Source organism: Bidens hawaiensis, unplaced genomic scaffold (assembly GCF_021521415.1).
Source record: "Bidens hawaiensis isolate Kalapana, Puna unplaced genomic scaffold, B.hawaiensis_p1.1 tig00010745_1, whole genome shotgun sequence".
Lineage (NCBI taxonomy): Eukaryota > Viridiplantae > Streptophyta > Magnoliopsida > Asterales > Asteraceae > Bidens > Bidens hawaiensis.
In genome coordinates, this window is record NW_027491825.1 from 360,424 (window position 1) to 375,333 (window position 14,910).

The window sequence follows — 14,910 nt, forward strand, 5'->3', positions numbered from 1 at the left end:
TTGAATTTTAACATGTTACGTTATCAATAACTCTAGAGAATCTCACCTACTTTACCTTTGTATGGTTTCATTAAACTACTACATTAATGAGCATGTCCTCATAATACAAAAAGTTAATAGACATGATATAATCTGTCATTAACTCATAGTTAAAGGATCATGAGTTTGTTGTGAGTCATGTTGCTTTGAAGGCTGAATGTGGGCAAAGTTATTTAACACGAGAATAGTTGTTTAATGAATCAACATGTGTTTTTGTCCTATTATGTTTTCTAGCCCCGAAGACTGTAAATTTTTTGAACAAGGGTCAGCGTATATTTTCGGCTCCAAAGTGTCAAAGAACCGACAAAGAACCCCCATGATAATAACTTAAGTATCAGTCTGACCCCACTAGTTTCGTATAAGATACAAAAGAACCCTCGCGAGTTCATTTTCTTCATTTGTACGTTATCAGAAAGCAGATCGAGACTCCAAAACTCCTCTCAACAAACAAATCAAGTCATGTGTTTGTAAGGTTTCATTATTTCTATCCCTAATTTCATCCACACATCCATTCGTTGCATTTTTACCATCTTATTTTTGAATAATTTAAATATATGGTGTTCCTGATTTCAATTGATGTAGATTTTGTGCCCTAATTTTTTAATTTTTAGGAATTGGTGTCTAATTGTGTTCAAAATTAGTGGTTGGAGGTGCTTTTATATGTATGAGACCTGAATTCATCTCTAATGGTTTTTGCAATTTGATGATCTATATAGGGAGTGATTATGTTATTGGAAATTTAATTGTGTTTTTTAGGTCTAGATAAAAATTGAAGCGCTTTTTGATGAATGAAATTGTGTAAGCAAACACAATTTTGTGTAATTCAGTTGTAAATATATCTGTTATACAGTCTTTTGTGGAATTAGGTCTAGGGGTGAGCATATATAGCTTCGGTTATTCCACTCTGCCAAAACCGAAAACAAAGTTCGGTGTTCGCAAAATTGTCCACCCGAACCTATAACCGAAATCGTTTTGGTTGGGTTAATAACCAAGACTAAACTCGGGCTAAAATTTTTGCTTAGAAATACATGAAATAGGGGTATAAAACATGAAATGGGGGTATATAAGGTAGAATTATATGAACATATGAATGGTTTACCGATAATCGATTTTAGCTTAATTTGGTTTTCGGTCAATCAATTTTTTAGTTAATTTGGGTTTGGCTTCGGTTAATGATTCCGTTATTGCTCACCCCTAATTAGGTCTTTAAGTTAGCACTCAAATTGACTTGATTTGCATTCATGCTTCCAATGTGTTTGTTTACATTTAACACTTCAAATTCAATGGTTTAGCTTATCTTCATGTTGATGAGACTCGACTGATGCAATTTGATGCCATAATCAATACTCACAGAAAGAATCTTCATAAACTGACATAGAGTTGATGAATCCCTAATTACCTTAAAACCATGTTGCAAGTTATGTTGTATATGTGACTTAATTCATGTCGACTTGTTTAACGTTTTTTTTAATCTTTACAGCTGTTGAATTTGCAACAATATGGAACTCGAGGGTTCAAGTCAATCTGTCATTACACAATCATCATTGATCAGTGGTCTACCAGATGATATTGCTCTAACTTGCTTAGCAAAGATTCCCCGAAGATATCATTCACTTCTCAAATGTGTTTCAAGAAAATGGCGGGATTTGGTTTGCAGTGAAGAGTGGTATTCGCATCGTCAAAAGCATAATTTAACTGAAACTTGGATTTATGCATTGTGTAAAGACAAATCAGAGCAACTTTGTTGTTATGTGTTAGACCCGAACTTGCCCAAAAAGGGTTGGAAACGTGTCCCGGATCTTTCACCTCACTGTTTGAAACGAAAAGGTGTCGGTTTTGAAGTTTTGGGGAAAAAGATCTACTTTTTGGGTGGATGTGGTTGGGTTGAAGATGCTACTGATGAAGTTTATTGTTATGATGTTAGTAAGAATGCGTGGAGTGAAGATTCTCATTTGTCAACTGCAAGGTAGTAATTCGTGGTTTTGTAATTATTGCTTGTTATATAATAGACTGTAAAATGGCTAAAATCCGTTTAGACTAAATGTAGGGGTGGGAATTTTTGACAGGACACAAAAGTAATCAGGTTTTGGGTTGTCATATTTAAGTAACAATAACCGAATTTCCGGTTATCCGGAGAATGATTATCGGTCGATTTCGGTTAAGTCGGTATTGCATGTTGGTTCGGTTCTATTATGAGTTGGTTAACCGTGAACCAGATTTGGTCTCAAAAGGTTTGGGCCTGACTAAAAGTTCAGGTATGAAAATTTGTAACCACTTAATAAATTGTTATTACACACTTGGCCTTGAATAAATTGAGTTTTACCATTTGAAAAGAAAATAATAATAACCTATAACATTAAACGTGTGGGTTGGCTTCATAAACCACAAATTTACTGAAACTTGGTTTGGGTTGGTTTTGTCGGTTATGTAAGTATCGATAAACAAAATGACTCGATAACTTTGGCTTTCAAAAACATGTCAAACTGACCCTTGGTTAGGTTCGAGTGCATCGGTTCTGTTTCATTGGTTAATTCAGTTATAGGTTGGTAATTAGGTTTTATGCGCACCCGTTAAGCCATTTTAATAAACGGGTGTGTAACTTGTGTTTAAACTTTGAACAAATAGTGTTTGAGTTGACCTGTTTAACCCGTTAGTCAACTCGCCAACCTGTTGGTCGACCCACCAACCTGTTTAACCCATTTACAACCCACCAACCCGAATTACACATTTACTACTTGATTACTATCCGTCAATCCTTTTACACATTTAGATAAATGGGTTAACCGGGTCATGTTCGGGTTGGCATGTTTAACCATTAACTATACGGGTTGTGTTCAGGTTGACTTGTTTAACAGTTTATGGCCTGCTTGACCCATTTATTACAATCTGCCAACGACACGTCTACAATTTGATTACTACCACCTTTCCACAAACCACCAACCCATTTGGTTCATTCAGATAAAGAGTTAAATGTGTCATATTTGGATTACAAAATTTCATAAATGTACCCGGGTCCCGGGTTAAGGTTAATGTCATTGACACAAATAAACATATGGGTCGTGTTCGGGTTTAACAATTCAACCCCAAACCCTTGAACCCGACATGATTGCACCTTTAAGGGGTAATTCGGTCATGTTATTATACCCTTTAATAATCCGCTTTCCCATTTTTATCCAGGTGTTATTTTGCTTGTGAAGCAATTGACGATAAAATGTATGCAATTGGCGGGCTAGGATCCAAGTCAACCGACCCGCATTCATGGGACACTTTTGATTCCACTACAAACACCTGGACATCTCATACTGACCCAAACATCGTACCTGAGATTCAAGATTCTCTAGTACTAGACGGGAAAATCTACATCCGATGTGGGCTTTCAGCAGTATCTGGTCACGTTTATGCAGTCGTGTACGATCCATTAAACGGGACATGGCAGCATGCAGATGCTGACATGGTGTCGGGGTGGCGGGGCCCGGGTATAGTAGTGGACAACACGCTTTATGTGTTGGATCAGAGTTCGGGAACAAGGGTGATGATGTGGCGGAAGGAGAGTCGGGAATGGGAAGCGTTTGGGAGACTGGCGGCGGTGCTTACGAGACCGCCGTGTCGGGTGGTGGCGATTGGTAAGAAGATGTTTGTTGTTGGAAAGGGGCTTAGTACAGTGGTGTTTGATGTTGATAAGGCTGCAAGTATTGATGGGATGTTGGTTACTAGTTCTATTCCAAGGTTGGCTTCTGATGACGATGTGATTAGTTGCAAGTGTGTTCCTTTATGACCATTTTACCCTTGTATTTTGCAAGACTTGGAACTTGCTTAATAAGATGTTTTATTGTTTTATATATTATAAGAACACATGGAACCTGAATCTCTCTCCCTTGTTATAGTGTTTATTTGATATTATTATGTTATTTAAAATTGAGTTAATTTCTTGGTACCTCAGCAGCATTTCTTTGTTTTTATTTGTCTTTCTACCTTAATTCCATCGGCAATATTATTCCACAAGTTTAAAAAGCTTCAAATGTTGATCTTAACAGTGTTTCCTCTCATCCTTAAAGAACAGATAGACTTCACCAGTTCACCTCATCCTTCACATCATCTTCCATGGTCAGTTTTACTTTGTAATACCATTGAACTTATGATTCGTGTGTTCTTGGTGAAAACGGGTCGGGCTTGCTTAAAATAAGAGAATTTGAGATCGTGATCGAATATTTTTGCAGCTCTATATCTAAAATCTCAAGCTCAACTCTTGAGTAATTTCACAATCTCAATCTTGGCTTATCTATTATTCAATTATTTTTATCAACGCATTATTTTTATATGTATATTTACAATCATGATTTTGTATAAACATATATTATTTAGTTTTTCAATCAAAATTATACATACAAATATGTAATTGCCATGTAATTATGTATTTTGTTATACTATATTTCATTTAGACTTGCGAGCCTAACCAAGCTCGGTTCATAAAGCTCAGAGTCATGCTCGTGTATATGACGAGTTTCAATTTAGGCTTTAGCTCTGGTCGAATCTAGCTTTTAAATAGCAGATCTCGAGTAACTCATAAGCGACTCGTTTCATCTACAACAGAAACAATATTACATGGTTTGTTGTTTTTTATGCACTTCACTACTTCTCCATATCTTTCCTTGTGACTTATGAGACAAAGCTTCCATAATTTGGTCAAACAAGTCTTATCCAAATGCAAAACTTGCATGTTAGTATTATGGTTTTTGTTTTTAAGTACCTTTATTTAGTAATGTGTTATGCATAATTCAAACTAACAAGCTTGTTTTACACTACATCTTACTTCATGTCTTACTCTTTAATCCTATTTGTAACTTGTTTGACCAACCAAAAATCATGTCATGTCTCTACTTTTGCATGTTTAAGATTGAATTTTATGGTTGCAGCAAATGCAAGTGCAGAAAACCGACTCAGATGGCACGTTCCGCCTTCTGTACAGCTCAGGCAAAGGCAACAGAAGTGGGATTTTGCAAGAGCTTGGTAACGGTGTAGACCCAAATGTAAGAGATTATGACAAAAGAACAGCACTTCACTTAGCTGCTTGTGAAGGCTTTACGGAAATTGTTCTTTTACTTCTTGAAAAAGGCGCGGATGTCAACTCCACCGATCGTTGGAGTCGTACCGTACGTTTTACTTTAAACGAAACATCCCCTAAATATAAAATTTCTTTTCCAACACGACCCGAAAACAAATAAGTTTTGGGTTGGCAAATATAACCCGTTTGGTTAAAAGGTCGACCCACTAACCCGTTTTTGACTTGTTTAACCCGAGCAAAATTTTCCGATTAATACATTTACAACTTCATTATTACCTGCCAACCCTTTTGACATGTTTAGATAAATGTGTTAAAATGAGCCGTGTTCGGGTTACACTATTTTAAGTGTATGTGGGTTAGGATTGATGTTGTGACGCAAATAAACGGGTCGTGTTCGGGATGAACAATACAGCCCGACATCATTGACACCCCAAGTTTTGTTTTGTTATTTGCAGCCACTTTCGGATGCACGTAGCTTCGGTTACTCAGAAATTTGCAAAATCCTTGAGGCACACGGAGGAATTGATCCGGTAACTCATTTCCTTAAACATTATGTTTGATGAAATATTACTAGTTATAAAGTTTTTATATCATAGTTTGTAGTTCAAGATTTAATCTTTAACCTCAAACGTCAAACTGTATCTTCTACAGGCTGCACTTGACTCTCAGACTCCGTGTTACCAGATTCATTACTCTGAACTTCAACTTCAAGCAGCGGTTCTCATCGGCGAAGTAATTATTTTATTTATTTTTTAAAAAGAAATTAAAATTGGAAATGAGTTGCATATTTAACAAAACTTCATGATAGCAGGGTGCATATGGTGAAGTTTATAAAGTAAAATGGCATGGTACAGAAGTCGCGGCAAAGACCATCCGGTCATCACTTGCATCAAATGAGAAAGTTAGGTGAGCTTTGACCAATAAAAGTCAAGTCTAGTGGTGCAATTATGTTGGGCTGGCAGGCTGAATCTACGAACCAGAACACTAGCCATATATTAATTCATGTTAAATCACTAAAGCACATGGCCCGTGTAACCCATTTATCTAAACGAGCCAAACGGGCTGGCAGTTGTACATGTAAATGTTGTAAGCAAGTCATAAACGGGTTGGTGGGTAACGGGTGATTATAATTTGGTTAAAAAGGTTGACCTTTTTATTTTTATTTTTAAACGGGTTGACGCGTCGACTTGTTTACTCAACGGGTTAAACACGTCAACCCAAACACAATCTGTGTAACCCAATTATTTATTCAAGTAGTTGGCTGTTGTATATGGGTTGTAATCAAGATGCAAACGGGTTAAAGAGTTGATGGGTTGGCCTGTTTACTTAATGGGTTAAACATGTAAAAACACGACCTGTTTATCAAGCGGGTTATAAATGATAACTCACAACCTGATTATTTCGTGTCGGATTCATGTTGTGTTTCGGAACATGTCAGGAATGACCACCCTTAGGTCAAACTTGGACTCATTGATACTCATTTAGCTATTTAAACTCATGTATTAAAATATGTTCACAGGCAAAGTTTTCTGAAGGAACTTACAGTATGGCAAAAGTTGCGCCACCCGAACATTGTGCAGTTTCTTGGTGTCTCGAACTACCCAGACCGCCTGATTTTCCTGAGCGAATATTTAAAAAATGTTGGTTTGTTTTCGGGTTCTTTTCTTTTAGTCTGTACTTATAATTTGGGATATTTTTTTAGGGAAGTTTGCATGATATTTTAAGTAAGAAAGGAAGGCTTGACACATTGACTGCGGTTTCTTATGCTTTGGATATTGCAAGGTATATCATTTCTCACTTTTTTTAATACTTATTTCACTTTGGGTCTTGGTTTTAAGTTGTTTTTTTTTTAATTTTATTTTGAGTTTCAATGGTTTTTTTTCCTGATCTGCAGGGGCATGAATTATCTTCATAACCATAAACCTCATGCTATAATTCACAGGGCTTTGACCCCAAGGTATGCATTGAAACATTCTTTGTTTAGGAGTCAAACCTGACACTAACCCGAAAACCTTACATGAACACAACACGCGTATTTGCAGGCAGACATGACAACCAGTTTAACCTGAAAAACATGTTATTTTCTTCTTTAAGCATATTAATATTTACGACAAAATATATAAATATGTATAAAGCAATTACATTTTAGCTATAAAAACCAGATTCTCGTTTCTCTTTTATCTTTTAAATTTGGTACAAAATACTTGGTTTAAGTTATGATAGAAAACACTCGCTTGAAATCAGCTCGTTAAACGAGCTGAGCCTGAGCCAAAGTAAGCTCAACTCGTTGGCTCGCTTGTTGCGTCATTTATATTAAAGCCCAAATTTTAATATATATAATTTATAACCCAAATATTAATGTATATATATCATAAATTTTGTAGCTTATTAATTAGGCATTATAGGTATGTTATAATAATTTTTTTTTCTTTTTCTATAATATCAATATGTGAAAAAAACATATATATATATAATCTTACTTTAAAAAAAATATATATACGAGCCACAATCCGAGCACAAGCCCAACCTGGCTCGGCTCGTTTACAACCCTGATTTCGTTTCAGGTTCGTGTGGTGGCATAAATTCACACGTCTATGCAGTTCACACTTAACTTTTTGATGTTATAATTTTATGATACCTTTTGAGTTAATAAACTTTTCTTTTCCGCAAAAAACCTTTCAGGCTTGTATTGCAAGATGAATCCGGTCACCTCAAAATTACAAACTTTCGAAAAAGCAAATCTGCACATGAGAAAGATGTTACTGGCTATAAAATAACAGGAGGCACTAATTCATGTACTAAATCTGTCACTTTATCATAATAGTCATAAAAGTTGATTTTTAAAGATCAAATGTTTTGTGTGTTTCTTTCAGATCGATACATGGCTCCTGAAGTTTATCGTCGGGAATCTTATGGCAAAAGTGTTGATGTTTACGCATTTGCTTTCATTGTTCATGATGTAAGACATACTCAGTGAGTCAGTTCTTAACAAATGATGCATAGTCTGACCTGGTTGGTCAAATTAGTCAATCTTATAATGCAAACTTGTTGGTCAAATTGACTTTTGTGGTCAAAATTGGTCAATTTAGAACTCAAATTCGAAGCAACTCTTGTTAAATGGGAAAAAGGATTTTGGTAAAACTATATTAGAAATTCTATCAATAGAAAAGTTGTAATCTTAAAATCCAAACTAAATTACGCAACCCGTTTCTTTTGCTTAGTTTGACTTTAAAAGTCAAAGTATGCAAAGACTATAAAACTTTTATAATCATTTGATCTTCTTAATCTCCATTGTTTCCATATTATATCTAGATGTGGCTTTAGATGTTTCAGGGTGGACCATCTAATAGAGAGGAAGCACCCGAACAAGTAGCGGACAGACGGGCATATGAGGACTCAAGGCCGCCTTTATCTTGTTATTTATACCCTGAACACGTGAGGATGTAAGTTACTTAAATGTGCTCAATTTGTTTCATTAATGTAAAAAAACTATTGCACAAGATTTGGCAACTAGTCTAAACATCCATAATAATTATTATGAATAGAAAGATTTTGGCATTAATGCTTAAGAAAAGTCAACAAGAAGGTCAAATTTGTATGTTTGACTTAAAAAGTCAAAGTGTACATGTTTCTACTTTACAGGCTGCTAAAAAGATGTTGGCACTGGAATCCTGATGCGAGACCAGTGTTTGAAGAGATCATAACAGAAGTAGAGATCGTTTTGGAGAATGAACGAAGAAAGTTGACCGTTGGATCATGCCATCCATGTGGAATCTTTTGAGTTGCATGCTTTGGTCATCTGTGTGTGTCAGTATATATACATACATACATTTGTATACGTATGGTATGTTTGGTAAACTCTGCATATAGAACTATGATGTAAGATTTTGATACAAAAATCTTATGTATTTCTCTTGTTACAATAAATGAACTATCTCTAATCAAAACTTACTAAAAAAAGAGTCAAAAATTGACCACTGTCAGTTGAATTCATATCACCCCAATTCAAGCACAAAAGAAATGAAATCTGAAATCACTATCAGGCTATGTGTTGTGGGCATTAATCCACCCGCATCACTTGCCATGTTGGCCGTGCCAATTAAGTTGCGGGCATGGGGCACCATTGGCATATGGACAACAACATATTTCTCTCTACAAACTACATATAACAGCATCTTTAACGGTGCCCACATGGCACCATTTGCATTTAAAAACACAACTTACAAACCACTTCCCCTAACGCATCTTGACACCATTAGTTTGTGAGAAAGAACACAAACAAATAGTTGAGAGCAGGTCCCACTCATATTAATTATCTATAACAGAAAAGATAAAGTATGTAAGAGTCTTCTGGACTGATACTCTTGCTGGTGATGTTGATTATTCAGAGAGTCGTATGATAACTTTCAGATTAAAAGTTATTTCAACGGTTCTCAAAAATAATTTAATAGGATAAAACTCTGAATTTGAGACAAGAATAATGTATGATTTTGTGAGAAAGATGAACAAGAGAATCGATCAATTGAATGGAGCATCATGTATATCTGCAGGAGCAGTTTAACTGGGCAACTATCTCATGCAGTTATAATTCAAAATTTTAATTTTTATTAATATGCCTCTAAATTAAATACTTATGATTATGCTTGACATATATAATCATAAGTTAATTTTTCTAACAAATTTATCCTCATATGTATAATTACACTAAAAATCACTAATGTTTTTTTCTTATTTATAATTAAATAATACGTTTTTATACATTTATCATTATAAATCTTTATCCCTCTCACAACCAATTTCAACATATATTAAAAATTATAAAGGGTGAAAATTGTTTCCTTAAATTCACCCATAAATATTAATTATTTAATCTCTTACACTCACAACATTAATATGATATAGAGGCGACTGTTTAAAACAAGAAGTAACCAGAAGTAACCACCTGATTAAAAATGTTTTTATATGTGCACATAATTAAACTAGAAAATCTCTTATAAAGGGTATAAACAAACTACTCCACTACAAATCCAACTACCTAGGAAATTGGAAAACATGTGCACATGGAAAGCCATGCATAACCCACGAATCCCTTTATTCTCTCACTACTAACTTAACTTGAAAAGTTAACAGCAAAAAAGTAAATAGCTAAATTAAATAAGAGCAAGTATCCCATGTACGCATGCATGGGTCTTCTCCGGTACTTGTCACACCCCAACTTACGTCGAAAATACCGGGGCGTGGACTGATTGTCACAGCTCACAAAGTTACTATCATGCAAATATTAAAATTCAAATATCTATTTATTTAATTCAAATAACACCATTATTCATTATAAAAAGAAATCCAAAGTAAACAAAACGCCAAATAATTCAAATGAAAATTCATAGTCTCAAAAATAAACTCTTCTAGCATAAGTTCTTAAAACAATTCTTCTAAGTCCACACTTCACATCAAACGGTGACCTGCATATGCGTCGAAAATTGTCACACCCCGACCAAAGGCGGCGGAACATGCCGGGGTGCAACGTGATTAGACAAATACACAAGACACTATTTAAAGTGACAATATTTAATCAACTCATTTATTTCATAAATCAACAATCAGCACATCTCGTTCACACAAACAATTTGAATACAAGTAACAATCATATTGTTTGTTTTACAAATACCCTAATGGTCTTGGTAACGTTTTCATCCAGTCCTCGAGTCAACAAAAGTCAAACCTGTAACATTTCATAAAATAAAGTTTGTCAACACAAAGGTTGGTGAGCTATTCATAAGTTTGAGCATGTGACATTCGTCAATTTCGGGTCACTTTTGTTATGTAAACCCGACCCGTTTGTAACCCGAACATTTCAAATATATAAAATATTGGATCTTGTCATTTAAAATATATAAAATATATAAAATATTGTTTTTTTATATTATGCATTGTTTGACCATTTAAACATACCCATTTTTATGCAAACCATAAAAGAATCTTTATACCCAACCCTTCACTCCTTCCCTATATATACACACCCATCTTCTTCATTTTACTCTTGCTACATCTCCAAAAAACTCTCTCAAACTCCATAGATTCAAGGTTGTTATTTCTTATGTATTTTTGAAGTTTTGACTTCTCAAGTCAAACTAACTATAGTCTTTCATTCTAACTTGTTCATCTAACATTACTAACTCTTGAATATGGTGGTACAACATATATATAATACACACCCCTTGTTTCCTTTATTTGTTACTTCACCGACTTTGGTTGGTTAAGTTTCGAATGTCATAAGGCAAGGCTTCATGGAGTACTTCGTGTTCTTGATATATATTTACACACACATAACTTATTATACATATCACTTATGACTAACTTCTAACCCTTTAGTTTGTTCATCTTATTTACAAGTTCCATGGTGTGGGTTTGTATAAGACTAACCTCGGTTTAACCGAAACTAGTCCAAACCGGAAACCGAACTTTTGTTTACTAGTTTTGTTAAAATAGTTGTTTAAACATGTTTATTGCTAGATTTTAGTTTCAAAAATCATTTTTACAAGTTCTTTGATATTAAGCATATGGAATCCATCTATGAACTCGTTGGGAGATGGAAACCGAACTAAACCGAAACTTTTGCTTAAAAGACTTGTAGTTAACTTTTTTTGTTGTAAAATTTAAGTTTTCTTCATTTATAAACCAATATACAAGTTCTATGATATTTGGGCATGTAGAAACCATCTATGAACTATTTGTGAGATGGAGACCGAACTATACCGACTTTTACTCGCTTAAGACACACAAGTGTGTTTTTAGTTATCAAGACTTGTATATTTCTTTAAAAAATAGTTTACAAACTGATTTTAATTATTTTTCTTAAGTACTTGGAATAGTTGGATCCAACTTGATCTCATAACATAGTTTGGACCGACAAAACCGAACACTCGCTTAACGTGCGTTGTTAGTTCTAAACAATAGATCTACGTACTTGGTTAAGTGTTAGTATGTTTTAATGAGTTATCTCATAACAATTAATATTTTGGAAAGTTGACTTTGGGTTCGACCATTTGTCAAGACCCGAACCGACAACCCGAACACTCGTTAAAAACCCGTTTTAGTATCTTTAGCCTAATGGAACTTGCATTTTAGCATTTTCCCCACCTTATTACTTAACATTGGTTAAGTAAATATTAATGTTAGATACTTTAACCCGGTTTTGAGCAAACTTACATTTTTTAAAAGGGTTATTATTATAAATTCTTAAATAGTTACATTTTAAACCTTGAACTTTAATTGATTAGTTTTTGCAACAATTATTTTATTTAAAGATCTTCAAGACAACCTTTCTAAATCCAAGACTTTCTTTTATTTAGGCTTCATACGTTAAACTCGTCGTTCCGGCAAATCTCCAAATAATCAATCTTTCAAGTTTATTACTTGAACGTGAGTAACTTCATACCCCGTTTTCTATCTTCTATTTTGGGGGTGACATTTCAACTTATCTAAACTAAATGTTTTATACTCGGGTCTTAAACCACAAACGTTGTTGTATACCTTACTTGAATAATTGCTCGATTTGGTGTTCTATGCTTATTTGACTATGTGTTTATCGCTTTTGGATGGTGGAACTATAAATCCTAGACCATTTGGCAACCCCTCATGGCAAGGTGTCGTTAACGTAATGCAATTAACGATAACTATAAAATCCTAAACTATTTGGCAACCCATATAGTTGGGTGTCGCTAACTTGTTAGCGATAACTATTTATCCAAGTTTATAGCTATTATTTATGGTTTTGTGGCTTTTCATACTATATATCTATTGTTCAAACTTATGAATTGCTCACCAACCTTTGTGTTGATAAACTTTATTTTATGAAATGTTACAGGTTTGCATCTAGGTTGATTATGGAGTTCGGTGAAGAAAACATCACAAATACCGTTAGGATATTAGCAAAAAAGAACAATATTTGATTTGCTATATTTTGTTATATTTTGTTGTATTTGAGTTATGAATATTTGGTTATGTGACATTTTCGATGTTGTGAAATGAAATGAGTTTGTTAAATATTGTCGCTTTAAATAGTGTCATGCGCTTATGAGCAATCGTTGCACCCCGGCATGTTCCGCCGCCTTTGGTCGGGGTGTGACAGATTGGTATCAGAGCCATGACAATTAAGATAGGTGGTTAGACGTAACGACCTAGAATTGTTATGCTTAGGGTCCTATACGTGTGTTCATACGTGTTTACTCTATCTAATTGTTCATATCGCATGTTTATTTATTAACTTGTTTAAAATTCACCAATATCCTAAATGATCACATACACACACTTTCATAGTATTTCCAAGGTATCCTTACCTTAAAACGCAAAAAGTAGATTTTCATTGTGTTTTATGGATTACAAGATTAACTTGGATCCCGTTGTTTCAAATCCCTTAAAGGTTGCGTTTATTTCGGGTTTGTAGCCATCATAGGAAGCGAGAAATTATAAAATGACCATTTGACAAAAAGATTCCAAGAATCGAAGGTGATTTACTTACCTGGGATGGTTGAGTTATAATGCTCGTTTTCTAGGCCATAAATCGTGTTATAAATGTCAATACTTTAAGTAGTCGAATGCGAGCGTTCCGGTCGCCATCCTAATTTTCGGTGTTAAAACAATAGAACTACGGTGATTTCGTGGACTAGTGTTTTGACATGACGTTGTATCTCGATTTATTGTGTTATAATCGTTATTTGAGTCCAAAACATGAAAAAGTTTCGGTGGTTCGTACACATGTTTAGACTCCAATATGTTGTTTTATAAAACTTTTTACTATTGGAATATCAAGTCATGGTGGTTCATGCACGATTTTTCCAACTCTATAAATCTCAAAATCTCAAATTTTTAAGTTTTAAATTCTCAAAAAAAAAAAAAAAAAAACCATTTACTATTGTTTTCGGTTTTGTTATTTATAAACAAAGTTTTATATTTTATCTAACACTAACATCTTCTCCATACTAACTCTAGGATTCACAAATCAAAAACCCAAATCTTATTTTATTTTATACACCTTTATATTCATTTCTTTTTTACCCAAAAACTTATCCCATTTTCTTTATAATTTTTTTAGCATGCCTCCGCTAAGACGCCAACCGCGCAAGAACTCCACTCGACGTATGGCCGACATCATCGCCAAGCAAATGGCCGCTGTGATTCCCGAACTAATAACCCAAATACAAGCAAACCAACCCGCACCCGTTGTTGCACCTATTGAGCCCAAACTCGCATCCTACCTGCTTAAACAATTTACTAGTGCCAACCCGTCCGAATTCTATGGAACCAACTGTGCGACTACGTTGTTGCAGTGGTTCGAATCTGTGGAGAATGTGTTTTTACACAGCGAATGCCCCGAAGCGAAAAAGACAAACTTCGCTTCAAGCATGTTTAGGGGAACCGCCCTAACTTGGTGGGGTAGTGTCATGCACCTCCAAGGTACGGATATGGCCATGGCTCTTCCATGGGCCGAGCTCAAGGCGTTGATGAAGAAGAAATTCTGTCCTAAACACGAGCTCCAAAAGCTTGAGGTAGAATTTTGGGACCTAAAACAAGAAGGTGGTGATAACGCCGCTTACTCGCTCCGTTTCCACGAGCTAAGCGTTCTTGTACTTCACTTGGTCACCCCAACCGAACGTGAAATTGACAAATATATTGGGGGTTTACCGATGAAAATCCGGGACTCAGTCATGAGTAGCAAACCCGCGAACCTTGAGGAAGCCATCACGTTAGCCGGTTGGCTATCGGAAAATCACGTGAAGGAGGGTACCCTAACCCTCAAGAAAACAATC

At 35.0% G+C, this 14,910-nt stretch overlaps 2 protein-coding genes and 1 long non-coding RNA gene across 7 annotated transcripts; all 3 read left to right on the forward strand.

Moving 5' to 3' along the window:
• Positions 1–446: 446 nt before the first annotated feature.
• LOC143536214 (F-box/kelch-repeat protein SKIP4-like) lies at positions 447–3,908 on the forward strand. 2 transcript variants are annotated; one of them, XM_077030259.1, is made up of 3 exons: positions 447–506; positions 1,520–2,005; positions 3,217–3,908. In XM_077030259.1, the coding sequence occupies exons 2-3, from the start codon at positions 1,539–1,541 to the stop codon at positions 3,812–3,814; spliced, it is 1,065 nt and encodes a 354-aa protein (XP_076886374.1). In that variant the 5' UTR covers positions 447–506; positions 1,520–1,538; the 3' UTR covers positions 3,815–3,908. The 2 variants fall into 2 exon arrangements, with proteins under 2 accessions (XP_076886374.1, XP_076886375.1); XM_077030260.1 differs by having other exon boundaries at positions 450–511.
• Positions 3,909–4,899: 991 nt separating this feature from the next.
• Positions 4,900–7,879, forward strand: LOC143536216 (serine/threonine-protein kinase 12-like). 4 transcript variants are annotated; one of them, XR_013135853.1, is made up of 7 exons: positions 4,900–5,189; positions 5,557–5,631; positions 5,753–5,833; positions 5,913–6,007; positions 6,621–6,883; positions 6,996–7,058; positions 7,784–7,879. XR_013135853.1 is itself a non-coding variant. In XM_077030262.1 (5 exons), exons 1-5 carry the CDS (start codon positions 4,956–4,958, stop codon positions 6,823–6,825), a joined length of 690 nt encoding a protein of 229 aa, XP_076886377.1. In that variant the 5' UTR covers positions 4,900–4,955; the 3' UTR covers positions 6,826–7,397. The 4 variants fall into 4 exon arrangements, 1 of the variants encoding a protein (XP_076886377.1); XR_013135851.1 differs by having other exon boundaries at positions 6,621–7,058; XR_013135852.1 differs by lacking the exon at positions 7,784–7,879 and having other exon boundaries at positions 6,996–7,398.
• A 31-nt stretch (positions 7,880–7,910) lies between these two features.
• On the forward strand, positions 7,911–8,883 carry LOC143536217 (uncharacterized). Its single transcript, XR_013135854.1, has 3 exons — positions 7,911–8,060; positions 8,426–8,544; positions 8,744–8,883. It is a non-coding gene; the product is annotated as an uncharacterized LOC143536217 (long non-coding RNA).
• The last annotated feature ends 6,027 nt before the right edge of the window (positions 8,884–14,910 follow it).

What these genes read in the sequence shown, in the direction of transcription:
- LOC143536214 (XM_077030259.1), top strand. Translation starts at nt 1,539, where the DNA reads ATGGAACTCGAGGGTTCAAGTCAATCTGTCATTACACAATCATCATTG. An exon ending in TCTCATTTGTCAACTGCAAG is followed by an intron (nt 2,006 to 3,216) that starts GTAGTAATTCGT and finishes ATTTTTATCCAG; the next exon opens with GTGTTATTTTGCTTGTGAAG.
- LOC143536216 (XM_077030262.1), top strand. Translation starts at nt 4,956, where the DNA reads ATGCAAGTGCAGAAAACCGACTCAGATGGCACGTTCCGCCTTCTGTAC. An exon ending in CACACGGAGGAATTGATCCG is followed by an intron (nt 5,632 to 5,752) that starts GTAACTCATTTC and finishes TATCTTCTACAG; the next exon opens with GCTGCACTTGACTCTCAGAC. An exon ending in CAGCGGTTCTCATCGGCGAA is followed by an intron (nt 5,834 to 5,912) that starts GTAATTATTTTA and finishes TCATGATAGCAG; the next exon opens with GGTGCATATGGTGAAGTTTA.